The following is a 24,494-nucleotide window of genomic DNA, read 5'->3' as shown; positions in this document are numbered from 1 at the left end:
AGGGGTCGCGAAGCAACCCCCCCCCCCGGGGGGCAGGGCTGCTGGCGGCTCCACGCCCTGGGTAGAGCCCGGTTCCTGTGTGACCCTGGGTTAGGGGCCGCCCTCTCTGAGCTTCAGATGCAATGCTTGTAAAATGGGGAAATGTGCTCCGTGAGATAGGGCGCTGGGTGCACTGGCTCTGCACTCTCTGCAAGATGCTTGCCCTAGCAAGCATCCAGCGACATTTCTGTTACTTAGGGACGGGAAAGAGGAGGCAGGATCGGCGTGCAGGACCACACAGACCATCCCAGTCCTGCCCAGGGCCTCCTGCCATTCCAAGGTATTCCCATCCCATCCCCATGATCTCTGTCTCCCACCTGTCCTCCATGTCCCTGTAAACCGAACCCCCTTGAAGATGCCGTCCCTTCCCCGCGCCCCTCACTGCACTCTCTCCCTGAAGGTGGCTGGGAATTTCATGCCCCTTCCCCAGAAGCTGCTGCCTCCTTGGTGGGAAGGACACCCACCCGCCTCCTCGGTGGCCCATTTGCCCCTTTGGAACACTACACTATGTTCTTTAGCCAAGTTCTTTCATCTTAATTTTCTTTTACTGTCTCACCTCCTGGGGATTCCTTTACCAAGTCGTTTACTTATTCACTCTTAACTTTTCTTTCACTTTTCACTCCCCTGCTTCAGATAACTTATCCTCGTTGGCTTTACTTTAACATCCTTTATCTCTCTAGGCTATCCTTTCAGTTATTTCTTTCTCTATAAGAAAACTCCCAAGCCCATCTGACTTGTTTATCTGCTTTTTTCCCTCTCTTTTATGGCTCAGAGAGCTTTAGAACATAGCGGAAGAATCAGTGGTATCTCCCAACAGAACTCAGACTCTGACTACCGTCTCCTCTCAGCCTTAGTTCTGGGATGGAATGAGGAAAGTCATTGGGTCCTGTAGGAGGACTTCCAAGCTGACCACCATTCTGACCCTTACCCCACAGTCACCCGGCCAGGGCCTGTTGACTTGACCTCCTGTCCTTCACACCACCTTCAGCTGTCCACAGTAGCAGCCTTCCAAATGGACTCCCTGTTCTCTCCCACTGCTCATGGTAGCAGCACCTCTTCTGAAGAGAATGCCCATGTTCTTCTCTTGGCCCACAAGGCCCTGTTCCAAGTGGCTCCTCCAACTTCGACAGTTCCAGCCTTCTGGCCTCTTTCACTTCCCCAAACTCATCTTTCCGCGCATTACCTGTTCTTCACTCTGACAGAGTGCCTTTCTACCCTCTGCCCCCACCCTCACTAACCAAGCTCCTTGCTATTAGGGTAGGTCTCATCCTGGAGTACCACCTCCTCCCCCAAAGACTTCCCTGACCCACATCCATCCACCCCACCTCACCCTCCACTGGATTGGGGTGTCCTTAAGCACTTTTCCTTCACATTCCCCACTGGAGGGGGAAATGTGTTGGTGGGGATCTTTGATTAACATTTTTCATGCCCACTAGACTGTAGACTTCACAGGGACAGGACCTTTTCAGTATTGCTGCCTTGGTATTCTCAGTCCCTTGTCCCAACACATCTTTTGAATAAAGAATGAATAAGTGCCCCCTCCTTCCCATCTTCCCTAATGCTCTGCAAAAGTTCCTAAAGCTCCCACTGCACCCTCACATGCAGCCTCACCTCAGGGGTGGGGTCAGGTACTGTGTGAAGGAGATAGGTCACTGCAGCCCAACTGACAACCTTAGACTCTGAGAGAGCTTGTGGCTAGGATACAACTTCCCCCGGTTACTACTGACTGACCAAGTAGCTTGTAACATCAGGGTACCTGCAGGCAAAAAGAAAAATATTTGAGGGGCACAGACACTTCAAAAGAGAACTATGGGATGCCTGCATGGCTCAGTCAATTAAGTGATGACTATTGGTTTCGGTTCAGGTCATGATCTCATGGTCATGGGATAGATCCCCACATCAGGCTCTTCACTGACAGTTCAGAGCCTGCTTGGGATTCTCTCTCTCCCTCTCCCTCTGCCCCTCTCCAGCTTCCACTCTCTGTTGCGTGCTCTCTCTCTCAAAATAAATAAGTAAACATTTTTAAAAAATCAATTGCCTATTCACATGTAAAGAACACATTTAGGGGTGCCTGGGTGGCTCAGTTGGCTAAGTGTCCGACTTCAGCTCAGGTCATAATCTCACAATTCATGGGTTCAAGCCCCGTGTCAGACTCTGTGCTGACAGCTCAGAGTCTGGAGCCTGCTTCGGATTCTGTGTCTCCCTCTCTCTGTTCCTCCCTCACTTGTGCTCTGTCTCTCTCTCTCAAAAATAAATAATAAATGTTAAAAAAATTAAAAAAAGAACACTTCAACTGCCAAAACCATATATATATATAATACATGTATATATATTATATGCATATATATAATATATATATATAATATATATATAAAGAATACATCTATCGGAAAATTATTAGAACACATGCAACAAAAATTCCAAATTAGCTTAATAAACATTACAAAAAGATAAGGTAAAATATTAGCAATACGAAACCAGAAAATATTGAAAAGCTCAAGAAGGAATACAAGATATGAAAAAATATAATTGTTCCAGGTGTCTATTGCTACATAACAAATTACCCCAAAATAACAATGGTTTAAAATAACAATCAACAAAAACATTTGTTCACAAACCTGCTGGCTGAGTAAAGTTCCGCTCTACTCTACATGGCATCAGCTGGAACCAGAAGATCCATTTCCACGATGACTCATTCACACAGCTAGCAAGTTGTTACTGGCTGTAGGCTAAGAGCTCAGTGGGGCTGTGGATCAGGGGATTGGGTACCCAACATGTGTACCTCTCCACGGGCTGCTTGGTTTCCTCATGGTATAGTGGCTGCAGTTCATGAATGAGCACTCCAAGAAGCAGGGAGTAGAAACTGACAGTTTCTCTAGGTCTTGGCCTGGAAACAGGCCCAGCATCATTTCTGCTGTATTTTACTGCTCAAGCAATAACCAAGCCCAGATTCAAGAGAGGGTGGGGAGGCACTGAACCCATCTCTGGATGGGAGAAGTATCAAAGAAATATGGGACCATGTATTAAAGTTACCACAATAATATTTGAAAAAAATTTGTAATTCAGAATGAATTAATAAATTGGAAAGACCAAATTAAGCAATCATCCCAAAAGAAGAAAGAGAAAACAATGAAAGGGAAAACAAAGATGGAGGATAGAAATAGGATATCTGCACAACAGGAACCCCAGAAAAAGAGTAAAATAAAAAATGGAGAAAATCTACAGCATGAACAAACCTTGAAAACACACTAAATGTAAGAAGCCAGACACAGGGGTGCTTGGGTGGCTCAGTTGTTTAAGCATTTGACTTTGGCTCAGGTCATGATCTCATGGTTCGTGAGTTCGAGCTCCATATCAGGCTCTTCGTGGTCATCTCAGAGCCCACTTCAGATTCTCTGTCCTCCTCTTTCTGTCTTCCCCTCCCCTGCTCACTTGCACTCCCTCTCTCTCTCTCTCAAAAATAAATAAAGAAACTTAAAAAAAAAAAAAACCAAAAAACAAAGGAATTGAAAGCAGGGACTTGAACAGGTATCTGTATGCCAGTGTTCATTGTGCATCTGAAAGGTGGAAGCAACCTTGGTTTTCATCACCAGATGTGTAGATAACAAACTGTGATCTGTACCTACAATGGAATATTATTCAGCCATAAAAAGGAATAAAGTCTGATATATGCTACAAGGCAGATGAACCTTGAAGACATTTTGTTAAATGAAATAAGCTGGATGCAAAAGGACAAATGCTGTATATAAGTTATCTAGAATAGACAAATTCATAGAGACTGAAAAAAGAATAGAGGTTACCAGGGGCTGAGGTGAGGGGAAACGGGAAGGTATTGCTTAATAATTACATTACGTTGTTTGAGATAATGACCAAGTTTTGGAAATACCATGATGTTTGTTCAACATCTGTGAGTGTTTTTAAGCCCACTGGTTTGTGCACTTGAAGATGGTTAAAATGGCAAATTGTTACATATCTTTTACAATTAAAAAAAATAATGTGATATACAAAAACCACTGAACTGTACACTTTATTTTTTTAATTTTATTTACTTATTTTGAGAGAGAAACAGAGAGATCATGTGAGCAGGGGAGGGACAGAGAGAGGGGGAGAGAGAAAGAATTCCAAGCAGGCTCTAGACTGCAGTGCAGAGCCAGTGCGGGGCTTGAACCCATGAGCTGTGATACTATGATCTGAGCTGAAACCAAGAGTTGGACGCTTAACTGATTGAGCCACCCAGGTGCCCTTGAACTGTACACTTCAAATGGGTGAATTGTGTGGTATATCAATTTTATCTCAGTAAACTTGTTTAAAAACAAACAAAAAATCCAAGATGTAATTAACCAAATAATTCTAATATTTAGAGGATGATAGGAGGAGAGAGGGGGAATGAGAGCTAAAAGTCCTCATTTTGGGGGGCACCTGGGTGGCTCAGTAGGTTAAGCGTCTTGACTCTAGGTTTCAGCTCAGGTCATGATCTCATGGTTCGTGGGTTCGAGCTCCACACTGGGCTCCATGCTGACAGTGTGGAGCCTGCTTGGGATTCTCCCTTTCCTTCTCTCTCTGACTCTCCCCCATGATCTCTCTCTCAAAATAAACTTTAAAAAGGATTAAGAAAATAAAAACAAAATCCTCACTTTTCAAATTACTGAGTCAATAAATAATATCTAAAATGTATGTCTAAAGAGCTGGCATTTGGGATGACTGCGTGGCTCAGTTAGTTGAGCCTGTTCGACTCTTGGTTTTGGCTTAGGTGATGTGTTTGCAGTTTGTGGGTTTGAGCCCCCACCCACTTTGGGCTCTTCTGTTGGGCACAGAGCTTGCTTGGGATTCTCCCTCTCTCCCCCTCCTCTGCTCATGTGCATGCTCTGTCTCTCTCTCTCTCAAATAAATAAACTGAAAAAAAATAAACAGCTGGCAATTAAATACATTATTTAGAAATATGGAGGAAAATACCAGTAAATATCAACAGTTAAAAGTGCTGAGTGATTGCTGGGAGAACAGAATTGGGGAATGGGAGTGTGAGGACAGAAGTTGGGGAGCGGACTCTTCAGCCCACCTGGCAGCTCAGTGTATTACCACAAAGTGCACCCCTAAATAACCACCATCCCAGGCAAGGTATGGACATTGCCAGAACTCCAGAAGTTCCTTAATGTCTCCTCCAATTGCCACCCCATGCCTCCCCACCAACCACAGACACTTTTTTTTTTTTTTAGTTTTTGTTTTTTTAAATGGAGATGTAACTGACACATAACATTGTGTAAGTCAGGCATTTTCTAAGTATCTGAGTTTGATGATACCACTTCTTGTTTTCTTATTTATTTATTTGTTTGTTTGTTTGTTTATGAGAGGGAGGGTGCGAGTGAGTGAGGGGCAGAGATAGAGAGAGAATCCCAGGAGAGGCAGTGGGGGAGACAGAGAGAGAGAGAGAGGGAGGGAGAAGCAGGGCTTGTGTTTTACTGGAAGCAAGGCTCAAGCTCACCCGATGTGGGACTCAAACTCCTGAATCGTGACATCATGACCTGAACTGAAGGCAGAGCTTAATGACTGAACCCCCAGGTGCCCTCTTGTTTTCTTATTTAAAGTCTCAACCTGAGCATGCATCCCTGAACATTAAGTTTAGTCTTTTTCTGGGGTTTTGTTTTTTCAAGAGGCTCTACTCCAACCCCAAGATCAAGAGTTGCCTGCTCTACGGACTGAGCCAGCCAGGGGCCCCAGTTTTTTAAAAAACTTTTTATTGAGAAAAAAATATCCATACAGAAAAGTTCACATACCATAAGTGTATACAGCATGCTGAAATGTTCACAAAATGAACACGCCCATGCAACCAGGACCCAAGATACAGCACTTTACTAGAAACCCAGAAGCTCTTCCTCATGCCCCCTTCCAGGCAATACCTCCCCGAAAACTGACTGTAACGGTATAGATCAGTTTTGCTTGTACTTTATATAAATGGAATGGCATAATATATATTACTTTGTACTGGCTCCCTTCACTCAACATTACTTTGAGAGATTCTTGCACGTTGTGTGTAACTGTCCTTGGGTATATGTCTTCAACTTTAGTAAAAAAAAAAAAAAAAAAAAAAAAAAAAGTCAAACTGTCTTCCAAAGCAGTGTTTATCAGTTGAATCAGCCACCAGCAGGGTATGCTCCTTGCTCCATATCATTGCTAACACTTAGTATTGTTCACCTGTTAAATTTTAGTTGTCTTTACTATGAGTTTTATTTTGCATTTCCTTAATGGCTAATAAGGTTGACTATCTTTTCATCTTCTTATTGGCCAATTGAATATCCATCCTTGTAAAGTTCCTATTCAAATATCTTCCCCATTTTTATATGGGGTTGTCTGCCTCTGGATATATGCCTTTCGTCAATTATATACGTTGAAAATTTACTCTTTGGCTTGCTCTTTCACTCTTTTTAAATTTTTAAAAAATTAATCTAGGGCGCCTGGGTGGCGCGGTCGGTTAAGCATCCGACTTCAGCCAGGTCACGATCTCGCGGTCCGTGAGTTCGAGCCCCGCGTCGGGCTCTGGGCTGATGGCTCGGAGCCTGGAGCCTGTTTCTGATTCTGTGTTTCCCTCTCTCTCTGCCCCTCCCCCGTTCATGCTCTGTCTCTCTCTGTCCCAAAAATAAATAAACGTTGAAAAAAAATTTTTAAAAAAAATAAAAAAAAAATTAATCTATTTTTGAGAGGGGGGAAGGGCCATGAGAGAGAGGCAGAGAGAGAGAGGAAGGGGCAAGGAGAGAGGGATGGAGGGAGAGAATCCCAAGCAGACTCCTCATGTGGAGCCTGATGTGGGGCTTGAACCTATAAACCACAAGATCATGACCTGAGCCAAAATCGAGTCTGACACTTAGCCCACTGAGTTACCCAGGTGCCCTCTAGGTTCAGCTTCTTAAAAACAAACAAACAAACAAATGTAAACCTTTCAGAGACTGCTAACCCACCCATTGTTACACTCCATGATGGGCTAGATACCACACTTGAACTAGATTTCTTTGTGCTCTTTTGTGGGCTCAGGCTTTTATCATAATAACATGGTAAGATGCCTCTGCCCTTCCCAAAAGAGACCAATTGGAGGCCACTCACTTGAGAAACTGAGGTGAGACCTACAAGACCCCTCACCAACCAAGAGCCCACCAGACCCCACTCCCCTGCTCCCCAGGGAGAAGGAAGGACTTTCACATTTGGCTCCATACCCAAAATGTTTATTCTCAGCATACACTTGTGCCTGGATGACTAGGAAGGGGACTTTGTGAGACTTTGCCACAGAGACCTCTGGGAGACTGGCCAGCTCACCAGAACTACAGGATGAGGACTGAGAAGGTGACAGCAACCAAGAAATTTAGAACAAAGTATGGGGAAGCTTTTGAGGGCCTCCGGAGGACCTGACTGATTGGCCACTCAGTCACCTCCAGGTGTGTAGCGAGGTGTTCACTCTGAAGCTGAGATAGGAGGTGGGAGTGGCAAGACCTGACCACCTGCCTGTCTGGAAACTCATCCTCCACAGGGTTCTGTCCATTGTTCTCCTCTCTCACCTGGGGGTGGGAGTCAGCAGTTAGTGGCTCCCATAGTACCTCTCTCACCCACTCTAACCACTGCACTATCCTTTTGCCCAACCCAGCATACCTGTTCCACGTGTCTGAAGACCCGAAGCAGGTTTCCACGAAGGACACCCTGGAGCTCTTCCTCACTCCAGCCACGACTCAGCAACTCCTCTATCAGTACTGGGTATTTGGACACGTCCTCTAGTCCCTGAGGGAACCTGTGTGGCCATGGGCCACCAGCTGTGGAACCTGAGCCCTGATCCTGGTCTAGGGCCCAGTGTCCCACCAGCCCCAATCACACATGTGAAATTGAAGGCCATATTCTCCAGGCTACTGAATGTCACTTTGGAAGCTCCTTGAAGACAGAGCTTCTGTGGTGTCTACCCCCTGAGCAGATGGCTGGCCTACAACAGATCTGCTGAGCTGGGACTGCAGCAGGTGCTAGGTAAACGGGCTCTGCTGGGGTGGGGTGTCGGGGAATACTTAATTAATGTGACGATCTGGAGTGGCAGTGGGTCCACCAGGCCACTGGAGGGACAGGGAGAGCCCAGGAATCAGCCCCTGGGAGTGGAGAGACGTCAAGTGAGCTGGAAAACCAGAGCCTGTAGATGAGGTCTGAAGGGTGGCAGGACCATGGAATGGAGAGACTAAAGGACTCCCTGCTGTGCCCTGCTCAAGACAAACCCCAGGGAAATACTCACCGACCAGACCCATCATAATTCCCGCCAATCCCGATGAACTCTGATCCAATGACAGCTCTGATGTGGTCAAAGTGATCTAAGTGGCAGAGGTTAGTGTGAGCAGCACTACACTGGAGTCAGGCCCTGGGACCAGCCCTGGTCTGGGGAAACTCAGTCCTGACCAGTTCTCCTGCCCACAGCACTCCAGGCCATGGCAGCTGACTTCATGGAGCTCCCAGCCCATTGTGAGTTCTGAAGTGACTACAGGCTGAACTGTGTCTCTTTAGAATTTTTTCTGCCCAGAAGCCTGTCCTGTCCAGAGAAGTGAGAGCAAAAGACATTCAGAGGCAGGGGCAGTTGCTTCCCCCAAACCCATCAACATTGACTGTGGCCCCAGATCTGGGTGGCAGCGAAGAGCCGTGTCTCCTCTCCTGGGTTGTCAGAGGTCTGCCCATTGCCCAACAGGTGTGCTACACTGATGGAGCTGTCCTGAAGGCCCCATGGCCACAGGCTCAAGCTCAAACTGCACAAGAAGTTGAAGTGAGGCTCACCTGCCACGGTGGACACATTAGCCAACAGGTTGCACTGTAGCACCCCCATAGACAGCGTCACCATCACAATGCCACCATTCTTCTTCTAGAAGGATAAAGAAATGAACACTCAGCCCCCTCAGTTTGGCTCTTCAGGCCTGATGGCCTGCTCTGTGCCCTGGGGGCCTAGTAGGACAGTGCTCAGTCCTGGCTTCAGGGGCTGGAAGAGGTTTCAGCTCTGGGTTTGTGGGCGCCTGAGTGGAGCTGATTTGACCTCAATTTTCAGAGATGGGGAAGGTTAACTAGCCATGGGTCCAAGGGTGAGGCCTGGACTGGTAGCTTTGTTCAAGGTCAAGAATGTTTGCATGAAACGCGCCTAGCTCTGGGTGTGAGGTCTGAGGTAGCTGCTCACCAGAAGTTGCAGAATGTCATCAGGAACATTCAGCAAATTGTCGCACACAGCCCTGGAAGCTGAGTGGGAGAAGATCACGGGAGCCCTCGACACCTTCAGTGCCTGCCGCACCAAGGTGTCTGACGCATAGGACAAGTCCACCATCATGCCCAGGCGGTTCATTTCCCCTACCACCTTCTGCAAAGACAGTTTGTTTGTTTTTTGAGGTGGGGGAGATGTCAAGGATGCACACACGTGTACACTATCTGTAGGTAGAGAACGGGTGGAGTAGGGTATGGAACAGGAATCCTCACCTCACCAAAGCTTGTCAACCCAGTGACGTTGGTGTAGAAGTGGTGTTTAAACTTGGTGGAACTTTCTGCCCTGTGGGACAGCCAGAAGAAGGCAATCTCAAAGGCAACATCCTGGGCATCAGAGCCTGGGGGCTCTGCAGTCCCTCTGTTTGTCTATCCACACCCCCCACCCCTGCCGCCCCTGGACTAGAGTAAGGAACTGGGCCAGCTGCTTTCTGGGAGTGTGAAGGACCTGTTGAGAGTCCAGCCTCCTTTTGTGGATCCCTCTGTCCTCACCTGTCTGGCAGTTGCCCCACCATGTCATCTACCATTTCACCGTGGCTAGGCACTATGCTCACCAGGCCGTGTTGCAGGTGAAGGTAAGTGTCAGGAAGCGCACTCCCAGCAGGTAAAAACTGCGCAGCACAGAAAGGCTGCTGTCCAGTGAGTGACCACCCTCCACACCAATGAGGCAGGCCAGCTTTTGAGTGCTGTTTAGACCTAGAAGAGGATGGATAATCAAGTGGTCAGGGCCCAGGGCCAGAACCATCAGAGTGAGCCCCTAACTATCTCCCCATTTGCCAGCCCACCTTTGGCTGAGGTCACAAGCTCCAGTTCAGAGTAGGAGGCACACATGCGACGAATGAGGTCAATCTGCTCCAGTGTGAGGCGCACAGCATCCTGGTCCTGTGTCTGGCATGGGGCTTGGGCTGACCAGAACTAGAGGTAGGCCCCGGGGGGTCCAGAATGAGATTAGAGTGGTCTCCAATGTCCTTGGCCTGCCACTCCTTCTCAGCCCCCAAGGTGCTCATTTGGGTCATTGGCCCAGAACGAAACACTACATGACCCTATGGTATCCTGATGCCTATTAAGCTTGCTGCCAGCAGCCAAACTGTGGACTGTGAAATATCATTGTCTGCTGTTTGTCCATGTGCTATGTGAATGCCCCAAGGCCAATCCACTATATCCTTTGTGGCTCTAACTCTAACCCCACACTCACCGGGGATTTTCTGGTCACTTTCTGTGTGTCTCCACAGAACCTGGGTACCCATGTGGTTGGCCTGTCTTGGCCTCCAGAGCCCCCACATTCCCAGCAGTCATGCGATGACACATTGTGTGTTCTACGATTCTAATCACTGAGAGGCCTGCCTACCCAGGTTTCTGTGGCCCCCGACATTCCCCAGCAGCCATGCTGTGGCACCTGTGTATCCCTGTGGTACCTGGGCACCCACGAGGCCATCCCTGAGCTTGTCCAAGCTGGTCTGGCCATAACTGAAATTGCGCAGGTTAACATCTTGTAGCCTGTTCTGGAAAAGCTGTCTCAGGAGCAGGGGCAAGTGGTTGTGGCTGGGGGCATCAAGACAAAGTTAGAGTGGAGAACATGGACTCAGGTCAGACAGGGCATGTCAAAGTACCTGGGCATGTCCTGTCCCCCTCCCCCCCCCCTCCCCCCCCCCCCCACCACCTCACACAGACAATATGGAAAAATTCCTGAGGTGCAGCTTTGGGGAGGGGTGGGGGCCTGTAGTGGACACCAGGAACAGGGTAATGGGGGGAGGGGACCTGGCTGATGGAGGACAGAGTTCATCCAGAGGTGGTGTGAGGAAGCCTCCTCACTAGCCCTGCATGCTGAGGACCCCCTTCCCCTACCCAGGTGTGGGCTCAGTCTCCACCTGCCCCCACACTGCCCCTGCTCACCCGTCCACGAGAGGGAAGTCCCGCATCAGGGCCCGCGCGCGCTTCCTCAGACTTGGTGTGCTGGAGGTGAGCGGCGTGGTAGGGGAACTAGAGAAGGCCGTGGTCGGATTGCTGGGGGCTCCGGGTGTGGTCGGGTCGGTGGGGGTGCCAGGAGTGGTCTGGGCACGGGTTACCGCCCTCTGCAGCAGAGACAGCAGGAGCAGCAGACGCAGCAGAGGTCGCCAGCGAAGCGCGTGGGGGCCCTCGAGGCCCAGGGGCCTCATGTTGCGCAGGGTCGGCCGGGCAGGCAGTGGCCGGTCTCGAGAGGAGGGGCGCGAGGGGCAGAGGGCGACGGTGGGGTCCCGACCGGATTTACGTGACCCGTCGTGAGGAGGGGCTGCAGGCTGACTGCTTCTCCAGAAGAGCAGGGATCCGGGACGCAGCTGCGCAGCGTGGCCAGAGGGGGCGACACAGACCTCCACCCTCAACTAGAGGGCGCCCCAGGGGGCCAGACCAGCTTCTGCCGCGCAAGAGCACTCGAGTGGGAGAGCGGCAACAAGAGAGGGAGAGAGATCCCAAGCAGGCTCCGTGCTCAGGGCAGGGCCTAACCCGGGCTGGATCCCATGACATCCTGACCTGAGCAGAAATTGAGCGTGACGCTCAACCGACTGAGCCACCCAGGTGCCCTATACATTTTTTAATAAAAATGAAATTTAAGAATAATATGGGAGGGGCGCCTGGGTGGCTCAGTCGGTTGAGCGTCCGACTTCGGCTCAGGTCATGATCTCACGGTTCGTGAGTTCGAGCACCACGTCTGGCTCTGTGTTGACAGCTTGGAGCCTGGAGCCTGCTTCAGGTTCTGTGTCTCCCTCTCTCTCTCTGCCCCTGCCCCGCTCGTGCTCTGTCTCTCCCTGTCTCTCAAAAATAAATAAACATTTTTAAAAATATTTAAAAAATTTAAAAAGAATATTATGGGAAACCATTTTGTTTTAGTAACTAGTATTGAAATTTGTGTCTGTACATTTGTTAATATATGGGCACACACAAAAAAGACTAGATTCTAGGGGCTCCTGGGTGGCTTAGTTGGTTAAACGTATGACTTCAGCTCAGGTCATTATCTCACGGTTTGTGGGTTCGAGCCCTGTGTCGGGCTCTGTGCTGACAGTGCAGAGCCTGGAGCCTGCTTCGGATTCTGTGTCTCCCTCTCTCTCTGTCCCTCCCCTACTCTCTCTGTGTCTCAAAAATAAACATTAAAAAAATTAAAAAAAAAAAAAAGACTCTAGATTCTAAACATTAATTAACTACAGCCATCTTGGAAAGGGGGTAAATTACTCCCTGGTCAATTTATGTCACATGTTTTTCTGTAATATGGTCATCCTGGCTGAGGGATTTTGTGGGTAGTGCTGGTGAGGGCTGGCCCGTTTGCTAAGAGATTAGTGGAGGCACCACAGCAGCTGAGCCTGGAAAGGATGGGGTCTGCATTGGGCAGGGAGGTGGAGAGGGCATCCCAAGTTGGCCAATAGCTCAAGCAAAGGTCTAGTTCCGACAGGATGGCTGTCTGTAAGGGAGGAGCTGGAAGGTCCTCAAAGGTGTAGAACAGTGGGACAAAAATTCTTACTGCTAAGAACATGAGGGGGCTTGACATGACTTCATGTGGGGCAGAAATCCTCCTTCAAGGTAAGGCGGTTTCCAGGATGGCTGGAGGCCTGAGCGGTATAATTCATTGTTTTCTGCAGAAAAAAGCCCTGACACAGGGGAAACTGATCTCAGAACTGCACCTGGGTGGCGTCTGGGCCTCCTGGGCCTGCATGAGGTCCTACCAGGCTGAAAGGGGTCTATAACACAGACTAAAATATGAATTGCCCCCTTCTGTATCTGTGTCTGTCAGCTGTTCTCCCACCTGGGCTCCCTGATAGGTGGGCCTCCCCTTTTGGGTGCCAGAAGAAGGGCCTTGACCTCTGGCCACTACTGCCTCCTGTCCATCACTGCTCCCTTCTCATGCCTAGTGGTTAAGGACTAAGTCTGACCCTGCTGCCTTCAGCTTTGGCTATCTCAGAAGAGAGGGAGAAAGAGAGGGAATGTTTATTCTGGTCTCATATACCAAGCTGACTTGCCAGGGGAGGTGTTCATTTAAGTGATATAAACAATATAGTGAATGATGAATTTGTTAATTCAAAACTTTATCAAAAGTTCAGAAGTATTGCACATACAGCTGTTTCCTGTAATAGTCTTAGGTGAAAGTAGGGAGCATAATGTTTATAATTGATTTTTTAAGTTTATTTATTATTTATTTATTTATTTTAAATATTTATTTATTTTTGGGTGGGGGGAGAGAGGCAGAGAGAGAGGGAGACACAGAATCCGAAACAGGCTCCAGGCTCTGAGCTGTCAGCGCAGAGCCCGATGTGGGACTCTAGCCCATGAACTGAGAAATCATGACCTGAGCTGAAGTTGGATGCTCAATCAACTAAGCCACCCAACTGCCCCTATGATGGATTTTTAATGTTACTGAATTAATAAATAAACACCATTTCACATGTCTGATTTTGGTTGACTAAGTAAATCAGAGTTATACTCTTCCTGATAACTGGAAATGTTGGGCAAAATATAAAAAGGATCTTCCTGAAGATATCAGAAAGTTAAACAAGATATTAAAAAATTACTTGATGAGGATCCAAGGAAAGTGGAAACCTAGAGATGAGCCCAACTTTTGGGCTAGTTCTTCTACTAGGGGTGTGGTGCTCTAAAGAGGCAGAGGTTAGTGTCCAGGGTCCACCAGAATAAGGAGAATCCTGATGAACACTTAGTTTTGAGTTGGAACACAAAAAAATGTACCTAGGAGAAAGAATGAATTGGAATTAGGGCCTTCTACTCCAGGTCTGCAGCAATTCTGGTTATTAAGCAATTGTCTCTCAACTCCAGATGCAGTCTTCTGTTCTCAGCTCTGTGAGGCTGGGGCTCAAACTCTTCTTATTTTTTAAACATATTTTTAAAGTTTACTTATTTATTTTTTGAGAGAAAGAGAGAGAGAGAGGGAGGGAGAGAGAGAGAATGAGCGGTGGAGGGGCAGTGAGAAAGGGGACAGAGGATCCAAAGGAGGCTCTGTGCTGACAGCAGAGAACCCAATGTGGGGCTCAAACTCTTGAACCATGAGATCATGACGTGAGCTGAAGTCAGACAACCAACTGAGCCACCCAGGTGTCCCTTAATAATATTTTTAAAGTTTATTTATTTATTTTGAGAGAAAGAGAAAGCACGCACAAGCGGGAGAGGGACAGAGAGGATCCCAAGCAGACTCTGTGCTGTTAGTGTAGAGCCCTATGTGGGGCTCAGACTCACCAACCGTGAGATCATGACCTGAGCCGAAATCAAGAGTCAGATGCTTAACTGACTGAGACACCCAGTCACCCCTATTTTTTTTAATGCTTATTTATTTTTGAGAGGGAGAGAGAGAGAGATTGGGCAAGAGAGGGGCAGAGAGAGAGAAAGACAGAATCCCAAGCAGGCTCCTCACTGTCAGTGTAGAGCCCAACTCCGGGCTCAAACCCATGAGAACCAACTGTGAGATCATGACCTAAGCTGAAATCAAGAGTCCAACACTTAACTGACTGAGCCACCCAGGTGCCCCTGGTGCTCAAACTCTCAAAGCCACATTTCCTAGAAGCCTAGCTGGTTTCCTGTTACATTCTGTCAATAGGGGCGACAGAGCAAACTGAAAGAGGTTTTCCTGTTCCAACAGTGACAGTTGGCTGCAGTCTGCAACGTCTGGCTGTCATCGAGTAGCCTTGCCAACTCATGTTTAGAACACTTGCACCACCTCACAGGGCCCTGTCCTTAGAGGTCTGCTCCCTAGCAACACAGGGCCCTGCTGTAAGCTTCTATCTTCTACCACCTTTTCCCATTTTTTCCTAAATGGACAGTGAGCTGGATCAGCTCCCCTTGAAAGGGTCTGTAAAGGGACTAAGGCCATCTCAGAGTGCTACTTAATCCACCCAAAAGAAGTCAAGAAAAGAGGGAATAGGTAAAATGAATAGAAAACACTATTAGAACTTTCTGAGTACACTGCAGAGTACAGCCAATTTGGAGGCTGAGGCAAAAGGAAAAATGTGTTCCTATATACGTTTTTTAAAAATGTTTATTTATTTATTTTTGAGAGAGAGAAAGCATAAACAGGGGAGGTGCAGAGAGGGGGTGGGGGGGAGACAGAGTCCGAAGCAGACTCTAAACTGTCAGTGCAGCGCCTGACTCGGGGCTCAAACTCACAAACCATGAGATTATGACCTCAGGTGAAGTCAGATGCTTAATTGACTGAGCCACCCAGGTGCCTCATGATTTGTATATCTTCAATTTCTCACTGTGCTTTTATTGGTCTGAAAATGTATTACTTTCCCTTCATGTTTGAAGAATATTTTCACTGTGCATAGAATGGAACATTGGTAGTTACTTTCATTCATCAGGCTAAAGATATTCCACTGTGTATGGATTTCTATTATTTCCATTAAAACTCATTTGTCTGGCACAAAAACAGACACATAGACCAATGGAATAGAATAGAAACCCCAGAACTAGACCCACAAACGTATGGCCAACTCATCTTTGACAAAGCAGGAAAGAACATCCAATGGAAAAAAGACAGCCTCTTTAACAAATGGTGCTGGGAGAACTGGACAGCAACATGCAGAAGGTTGAAACTAGACCACTTTCTCACACCAGTCACAAAAAGAAACTCAAAATGGATAAAGGACCTGAATGTGAGACAGGAAACCATCAAAACCTTAGAGGAGAAAGCAGGAAAAGACCTCTCTGACCTCAGCCGTAGCAATCTCTTACTCGACACATCCCCAAAGGCAAGGGAATTAAAAGCAAAAGTGAATTACTGGGACCTTATGAAGATAAAAAGCTTCTGCACAGCAAAGGAAACAACCAACAAAACTAAAAGGCAACCAACGGAATGGGAAAAGATATTTGCAAATGACATATCGGACAAAGGGCTAGTATCCAAAATCTATAAAGAGCTCACCAAACTCCACACCCGAAAAACAAATAACCCAGTGAAGAAATGGGCAGAAAACATGAATAGACACTTCTCTAAAGAAGACATCCGGATGGCCAACAGGCACATGAAAAGATGTTCAACGTCGCTCCTTATCAGGGAAATACAAATCAAAACCACACTGTGATATCACCTCACGCCAGTCAGAGTGGCAAAATGAACAAATCAGGAGACTATAGATGCTGGAGAGGATGTGGAGAAACGGGAACCCCTTGCACTGTTGGTGGGAATGCAAATTGGTGCAGCCGCTCTGGAAAGCAGTGTGGAGGTTCCTCAGGAAATTAAAAATAGACCTACCCTATGACCCAGCAATAGCACTGCTAGGAATTTATCCAAGGGATACAGGAGTACTGATGCATAGGGGCACTTGTACCCCAATGTTTATAGCAGCACTCTCAACAATAGACAAATTATGGAAAGAGCCTAAATGTCCATCAACTGATGAATGGATAAAGAAATTGTGGTTTATATACACAATGGAATACTACGTGGCAATGAGAAAAAATGAAATATGGCCTTTTGTAGCAACGTGGATGGAACTGGAGAGTGTGATGGTAAGTGAAATAAGCCATACAGAGAAAGACAGATACCATATGGTTTCACTCTTATGTGGATCCTGAGAAACTTAACAGGAACCCATGGGGGAGGGGAAGGAAAAAAAAAAAAAAGAGGTTAGAATGGGAGAGAGCCAAAGCATAAGAGACTGTTAAAAACTGAGAACAAACTGAGGGTTGATGGGGGGTGGGAGGGAGGGGAGGGTGGGTGATGGGTATTGAGGAGGGCACCTTTTGGGATGAGCACTGGGTGTTGTATGGAAACCAATTTGACAATAAATTTCATATATTTAAAAAAAAAACTCATTTGTCAGTTTTATTGCTGTTCCTCAAATTAATATGATTTTTTTAAAATATGACTGTTTTTAAGACAATCTCCTGTCTTTTTCTTCTTGCAGTCTAACTTTAAAGTACACAGTTTGGGGTTATTATGAGCAGCACTGCTTTAAATATTATTTCGTATGCCTTTTGGAAAACCTATGTATGCATTCCTGTTGCGATATATACCTGGGGCAAAACTGCTCAGTCATGGGGTATGCATAGGCTAGTAGTATTAACTATTATTTTTATTAGCCATTATCTATTATCATGTTATTTATTATTATTAGCTGTTGTCCTTAGTATTAACTCTTAATTTTGGCTATAATTAACAGAGTTGCTATTGCCATTAATTGCCTGGGGGTAAGATAGTGTGGTTGTCTAAGTAGCTTGTGCCTCTCAGAAAGGAAGTCCCTGAGGGGCAGGGCAAGGAGTGGATCTATATCCAGGGAAGTTCAGTCATTGGAAGCCCATGTACTATCCTGTAGCCTGGCATTCTGGGCTCTATCCAAACAGGAACAAAGATCATTTGTGATCCAGGCAGGTTCCTTTCTTGGGAATATGAACCAGAGTTCCCTTCAAGATCCCCAGGTGGTGGTCAGTGGGTCAGGATGTGGACTGAGGTGAGCTATTGAGAGGCATCCCAGAGGAAGGTCCACTCTCCCACAGCCAGAGCTACTCATTGTCTTCTTCTAGTGCTGAGCCCAACCATCTGGGCCTTCTCAGGCCATGCTAGTGAGACTCAGGTGTTGCTAGAGTAAATGGTGGCTGAACTGCAGGTTCCTCCACCAACTACCAGAATTGGGAGCTGGCACCACCAGGCCCCGCCACAGAGAAGGACACTCATGCCTGTTTCCATGTGTAAAACATTTATTTTCAGGAAATGTGTCTGTCTGCATGATGGGGGGGCGGGGAGGGCAATGTGGGGTATCTGCAACTGCCATAGTAACATCTGGTAGGATTAACTGGGTCACCAGAGCCACAGAATGAGGACTGAAAAGGCAGCAATAACTGTGAGGCTTGGGGCCACGTTGGGGGAAGATTTTGACAATAACTGTTTAGGTGAACACTTAGGTGCCCAATGTGCCGAAGTCTCAGTTAGTTTCTGGTCTCGAGCCAGATACCGTGTCTGAGGCAGATGTGAGAGAACAGAGCGGCAAGAACTGCCCAGCTGCTCATCCGGGAATTCATCCTCCAAGGGGCTTTGCCCCTTGCTTGTCTCCCGTACCTGGAGGTGGCAGTCAGTGGTCAGCAGCTCACACAGCAGCCCCAACACACTTGCTCAGGCCCCTGACCTACTCCTTTGTCCAGCCCAGCATACCTGTTCCACCTGTCCAAAGACCCGCAGCAGGTTTCCACGAAGGACACCCTGGAGCTCTTCCTCACTCCAGCCACGACTCAGCAACTCTTCTATCAGAACTGGGTATGTGGACACGTCCTCCAGCCCCTGAGGGAACCTATATGGTTGTGAGCCAGTCAGCTGTGGAACCTCAGCCCTGTTCCTTGTTCATGACTCAAAACCACAGCCTTATGTGTCCAGGGACTACTGAATCCCAGCCCTTGTCTGACACGGGAAATGGATACTTGGAGAGAGTAAGTGATTCACCCCTGTTCTTCATCCTGCAGAAGGAAACTCCCAACCTCTTTGAATATTCATAAAAACTCATCGAATTATACTTTTTGGATCTATGCCTTTCACGGAATGCAAGGTTTTCCTCCATTTATAAAAAGAAGAAAAGCTTTTATTTATTTATTTTTCAGTTTATTTATATATTTTGAGAGAAAAAGAGAGAGCATGGACAGAGAGAGAGGGACAGAAAGAGAGAGAGAGAGAGAGAGAGAGAGAGAGAGAGAGAGAGAGAGAATCCCAAGCAGTCCCTGCACCATCAGCCCAGAGCCCGATGCAGGGCTCAAACCCACAAAGAGTGAGATTGTGACTTGAGCTGAAATCAAGAGTAGAACGCTTAACTGTCTGAGCCACCCAGGCGCCCCTAGAAGGAAAGCTTTTTAAGACCCAGCTGTAGGCAGAGGAGTTGGTCAGTCCACACCAGACCTTGCTAAGAGTCTGCTCAGAAGCAGTGGGTCAGCGGCACTTGGGTGGCTCAGTAGGAAGAGCATGTGACTTTTGATCTCGGGGTCATGAGTTTGAACCTCATATTGGGTATAGATATTACTTAAATAAATAAAACTTAAAAAAAAAAGGCAGTGGGTCTGCTGGAACTAAGGGTGGGGCACTAAGGGTGGGCAGATCATGACCTGGGGGTGGGACCAATGGGTCACAGACAAACAGAAACACACTCTGTGTGTGGGAAGATGCCAGGTGGGCCTAAAGTCCATGAGGATCACAGTGTGGTGGGCATGGTGACTATCAAGGCCCTACTATGGCACAGCTAGCCCCAGAGAAGCCCCAGAGAAGCACTTACCGTTCAGCCCCATCATAATCTCCACCAATCCCAATGAACTTGGATCCGATGACTGCCTTGATGTAGTCAAAGTGATCTGGGGGATGAAGGGTCAGCATTGTGGGGCTTCTAGGACAGGGGTGAGGTGGGGACTGGTCTCTACTGATTCCCCTTCTTGCAGCCTGTAGGCTATGGAGGCCAATTCCTTCATGGCTTGGCACCCAGTGTGCCAACTTGAGGAGGTAGATTCCAGTTGGCTCTAGACTGGAATTTAGATTTGGAGTGGACCCCAGTTGGCCATTTCTCATTCAGGATTCACCTTGCCTCCAGTCTCCTTGAGAACCATGGGGGCCCCTTTCCATGGGTGTGGAGGATGAGAGATGGATAAAGAATATAATTGATAAAGACCAAAGAGACTTAAGGGGCTGCCCAATCCCTTGGCCAGAGGCAGGGGCAGGGAGCTTTATGAGCCCCTAGAGAAGCACAGATGGTTAGCACCTGGGCTCTATGTCTGACTGCCTCCTTTCTACCCATCAGTATTGTAGTATCAATTCTCTATCTTCAGTTCCACATGGCACCAAGATGCTTTATACTGTCCATCATTGAGTTTTTGGGCACTGTGTCTACAGCCAACAATGAGTCAGACCACTGGGGCTGTTCTGAGGCCCTCCCCCCAAGGCTTCGGGTCCAAATCAGAGCTATTCAGAGAGCCCAGGTAGGGCTTACCTGCCACAGTGGACACATTGGCTAACAGGTTGCACGGCAGCACCCCCGGTGACAAAGACACCATCACGATACCACCATTCTTCTTCTGCAGGGGTGGACAAATGGACACTCAGCTTGGCCCCCAGAGCAACCACCTGCCTCTAGGCTCCTGTGAGGAATGTGTTCAGCTCTGGTTTTGAAGTCAGAGGAGACTTCACCTTTCTACACTCTAGGATTATGTGAATGGAGGAGTCTCAGCTCTGGTCGGTGTGGAAATGTCTTGACCATGGGGGGCTTATAGAGTAGAGGAGTATTTACCACTTAGAACCCCCCACACCTGGGTTCAAGAATTCACGGGCTGTGGACTGTGGGTTTGTGAGGGCAGAAGATGTTCAGCCTAGGGTTTGAGGAAGTTGAGGGAACAGGGGTTCAGGTTCAAGGACTCCTGGTTTAAACCTTTTGTTTTAGGTTTGAGAGTCAGGGTAGTCTCTCACCAGAAGCTGCAGGATGTCATCAGGAATGTTCCTGGCATTCTTGCACACACCCCGGGCAGCTGAGTGGGAGAAGATCACAGGTGCCTGTGACACTTCCAAGGCTCGCCGTGCCACAGTGTCAGAGACGTGGGACAAATCTACCATCATGCCCAAGCGGTTCATTTCAACCACCACTTTCTGCAGAGACAGGTTAGGGAAAGGGCGTCAGGGGTGCACGTGTGCGTGCATTTATCTGTAGGAACTGGTGGGGCATGCACATTCATGCGGGGCGGGGTATGGAATCAGGGTCCTCACCTCACCAAAGCTGGTCAGCCCGCTGACACTGCTATAGAAGGGATGGATGCCCTTAGATGAGCTCTCTGCCCTGCAGGATGGCCAGGAGACAGTCTGAATGGTGGCCATGACTTGGCCACAAGAGCCTACTGAACTCTCTATACCTGCAACCCCCTGGAGCAACAGTAGGGACCCAAGTTGGGCTGGGCCTGGCAGGAGGGAGTCCCTACTGGGATCCAGTTTTGCTTTGCAAACCCCTGCTCCCCCCCCCCCCCCAATCCAGGGTCAGTGCCAGATCCCAGGGGTAAAGCTTGGTCTGAGCCCCAGTGTGATCTTGGGCAGATCGCTTCATCAGTGGGTGCATACCATCTGCACTGTGCTCACCAGGGTGTGTTGCAGGTGTGAGTGAGCGTCAGGTAGCGCACACCCAGCACATAGAACGTACGCAAGACGGAAAGGCTACTGTCCAGCGAGTGGCCACCCTCCACACCAATGAGGCAAGCCAACTTCCGGGTATTGTTCAGAGCTGGGGGCAGGTAGGTCAGATGATCACTTTCAGAGGCTGGGGTATCTCAGTCAAGTCCCCAACACCCCCCACCAGTCTACCTACCTTTAACTGAGGTCACAAGCTCCAACTCAGGATAGGAGGCACACATGCGGCGAATGAGGTCAATCTGCTCCAGGGTGAGGCGCACAGCATCCCTTTCCTGAGTCTGGCATGGGACGTAGGCTGACCAGAACTGGGGGAAGGCCAGGGGTTGGAGCTCCCTGGACTTCTCATAGCCTCCACAGCCCACACAGCAAATGGGGTCACATGTGATGCATTGCTTGTTTGGTGGTACTTGGATGCCCAGCAAACTGGTTCACTGCAACCCCTGTAGCCCCCAGCATCCATGTTGTAGAATTTTGGGGGGCCCTATGATAACTGAGTTTCCATGTGACTAACTCATGGTTTCTGGGGCCCCCACACTCCCTCTCAGCCATGCTATGTGTCCCTGTGATACCTGGGCACCCACGAGACCGTCTCTAAGCCTGTCCAGGCTGGTCTGGCCATGGCTGAAATTGCGCAGATTAACATCCTGTAGCCTGTTGCCATAAAACTGCCTCAGGACAAGGGGCATGTCATTGTGGCTGGGGGGAGAGCAAGGCAAGGTCAAGTCAGGGGGAAATGGGTGGGCTCCTTAGACCTTGGGATTAGGCAGGACATGGGGCCAGCAATGCGGCGGGGGGGGGGGGGGGGGGGAGGGAGGATGTCCCCCACACCACACTGTCACAGACTATAGTAGGACCCCTCGAGGCCTAGGCTGGGGAGTTCCCACCAGGGAGGGAGTGGCAGAGGAAGGGAAAAGGCACCCACGGATGATGGGAGAGTGAATCCAGGAGGTGATGTGAAGGGGCTTCCTTAGGAGCCCTGCATGAGGACCTCTAGCCCTGCCACGGGGTCGGCTCAGTCTCCACCTGCCCCCACATCGCACTTACGCACCCGTCCACGAGAGGGAAGTCTCTCATCAGAGCCCGCGCGCGCTTCCGCAGACTTGGGGTGCTGGAGGTGGCCGGCGTGGTCGGGGCGCTGGGGGTTCCCTGAGCGGTCTGGGCGCGCGTTAAGGGCGGCGGCAGCGGCGGCAGCAGCGACAGCAGGAGCAGCAGACGCAGCAGAGGTCGCCGGCAGGGCGGGGAGGTACCATCGAGGCCCAGGGGCCGCATGTTGCACGAGCCGGACAGGTGGGCAGGGGCCGGTCTCGAGAGCCTGAGGGAGCGACAGGGGCAGAGGGCGACGATGGCGTCCCTACCGTCGACTCGGGTCACGCGGCGGTGCGGTCTCGCAAGGGGAGAACCGAGTCACAGGACCTCAGACCCAGCCGCGGAAAGCCGCGACGCGGAGCAGCTTGGCCGCCAGGCGAAGGCACGCCCTCCCCTCCCTCCGCCCCCCTGCCCCAGCCTACAGGGCTTCACCAGAGGGGCGGGCTTTCTATTCTTACCCCTCACCCCACTCCCAGCGCTCTGAGGGGCTGATCCAGGTTGCTCTGCCTCTAACCTTGTTCTCCAAGAGAGAAGGCGTGGGTTGCTCCTTTCAGAGTGTAGCCTTGGGCTCTGAGGCCTCTGTCATCAACATTATGTCCCCACCTGCCTGCATCCTGCACCGGCCACCCTGAGGGCTGCACGCAAGTGTCTCTGGGCTCTCGGTTTCCTGGTGCTGAGCCATGTGGGGGTGGGGGTGGGGGTGGGAGGAGAAAGTCTCTGGAAATGAGGGGTTAACCTTGTGGACTTTGCATTCAGGAAGAGGCCCTCTGCCCCTGACCTCTCTCTCCCCTACTTTACTCCCTTGCCTGCATGTCTGTCCCCTGGGGACTCCAGCCAGAACTGGGAACTGTCAGGGGTGCCCCTACCCCTGTCTTCCCCAGTGTGTCTCAGGAAAGACCTCCCTCCTCAGGAAATGCTATTGCTCCCTACGGTCTGAATGGAGGGACTTTTGGGACGTGAACTGAGCAGCCATCTGGGGGGTCAGGGACAGTTTACTGAACAGAACAGGAACAGAACAGGAACTCAGTAAGCTATTTGAGTGGAAGGAAATTAAGTCATTTTTAGGGCAGCATAGCACCCTATCCCCCATCCCAGCAACATTCCTCCCAGAGCTGCTGGCTGAGCTGTTGGCTAGGGTCCCTTCTACCTCAGTGTGGAAGCCCCATCTTCATTGAAGTCAGTATGGGTCCTAAGGAAAGCCCTGGGATTTGGGTTCCTCTGAAGGCCCCACCTCCATTTTAGCCTCAGGCCTTCACCCTAGCTGCCTTCTTCAGGAACCACCTCCCTTCACACACCTCACAAATGGGGATGGCATCTTCTGGAAGCTCTGCCACTGAGAGGCTTCAGAGTTTCTGACCAAACTCCATCCCCAGCCTCCCAAGGTTCTGCTGTGAACCTTGGCAGCCCCTGGAACTGCTTCACCTTTGGAACCTTTTCCAGGTGGCAGGAGTGACCAGCGCAGAGGTAGTGACCTAAGTCTGAGGACTAGAGACCTTAGAAACCATCCTAGAAAGGAAATGAGCAAAACTTTTCCAGAGCTATCTAGGAGGGGACAGGTCCCAGCTTGGGTATGTTTGAGTGTTTGGGCATGTGATGGTGTCCAGTGTCCAGGGAGTGGCACTGTGCTGAAGGTGGGTCTACTCTCTGACTACTGCAGCTGCAGGGGTCTTTAGGCAGCCCCACTACCGGAATGTGAGTCCCCTAGGGTATGTCTGTGCCCTGGGTGGCTGGGGAACCCAAACTCAGACTGGTCTCTCTCCTCTCTTTCCCCCCCGATGCTGGTCAGCAGCCCCACGTCCACCCACGCAGCCAGCAGAGTGGAGAAAGGGAGGAAAAACTCTTGGGTCCTCTGATCTCCAGGGCAAAAACGTTGGTTTGGGGGATGAACAACTTATCTGTTCCACTCTTGTTAGCATATCCCCTCCCCCCGCTCCCCCCCCCCCGGAAGTGGGGAGTATAAACAATGGGGAAGAGGTAAAAAGTCTATTCAAATAAATAGCTGCTGACAGAGAAA

The 24,494-nt window shown here is 49.2% G+C and overlaps 2 protein-coding genes across 6 annotated transcripts; both read right to left on the bottom strand.

Moving 5' to 3' along the window:
• Window positions 1-6,884: 6,884 nt before the first annotated feature.
• LOC125153393 (dipeptidase 3-like) lies at window positions 6,885-11,635 on the bottom strand. Of its 2 annotated transcripts, none has more exons than XM_047836507.1 (10): window positions 11,182-11,566; window positions 10,704-10,830; window positions 10,074-10,203; window positions 9,843-9,984; window positions 9,505-9,574; window positions 9,212-9,388; window positions 8,821-8,902; window positions 8,291-8,366; window positions 7,672-7,807; window positions 6,885-7,580 (listed from the first exon to the last, which is right to left on the bottom strand). In XM_047836507.1, the coding sequence occupies exons 1-10, from the start codon at window positions 11,442-11,444 to the stop codon at window positions 7,347-7,349; spliced, it is 1,437 nt and encodes a 478-aa protein (XP_047692463.1). In that variant the 5' UTR covers window positions 11,445-11,566; the 3' UTR covers window positions 6,885-7,346. The 2 variants fall into 2 exon arrangements, with proteins under 2 accessions (XP_047692463.1, XP_047692464.1); XM_047836508.1 differs by having other exon boundaries at window positions 6,886-7,580; window positions 8,821-8,905; window positions 11,182-11,635.
• Window positions 11,507-23,107, bottom strand: LOC125153394 (dipeptidase 2-like). 4 transcript variants are annotated; one of them, XM_047836510.1, is made up of 11 exons: window positions 22,995-23,107; window positions 22,443-22,706; window positions 21,964-22,090; window positions 21,570-21,699; window positions 21,344-21,485; window positions 20,981-21,050; window positions 20,687-20,863; window positions 20,214-20,298; window positions 19,509-19,584; window positions 18,407-18,542; window positions 17,938-18,313 (listed from the first exon to the last, which is right to left on the bottom strand). In XM_047836510.1, the coding sequence occupies exons 2-11, from the start codon at window positions 22,661-22,663 to the stop codon at window positions 18,056-18,058; spliced, it is 1,422 nt and encodes a 473-aa protein (XP_047692466.1). In that variant the 5' UTR covers window positions 22,664-22,706; window positions 22,995-23,107; the 3' UTR covers window positions 17,938-18,055. The 4 variants fall into 4 exon arrangements, with proteins under 4 accessions (XP_047692467.1, XP_047692466.1, XP_047692465.1 ...); XM_047836511.1 differs by lacking the exons at window positions 17,938-18,313; window positions 22,995-23,107 and adding an exon at window positions 11,507-11,680 and having other exon boundaries at window positions 22,443-22,852; XM_047836509.1 differs by lacking the exon at window positions 22,995-23,107 and having other exon boundaries at window positions 22,443-22,852.
• Window positions 23,108-24,494: the final 1,387 nt, after the last annotated feature.

The sequence above is a fragment of the Prionailurus viverrinus genome, chromosome E2 (assembly GCF_022837055.1).
Source record: "Prionailurus viverrinus isolate Anna chromosome E2, UM_Priviv_1.0, whole genome shotgun sequence".
Classification (NCBI taxonomy): Eukaryota; Metazoa; Chordata; class Mammalia; order Carnivora; family Felidae; genus Prionailurus; species Prionailurus viverrinus.
The sequence above is the reverse complement of the archived record's forward strand: the minus strand, read 5'-3'. Positions and strand labels throughout refer to the sequence as shown.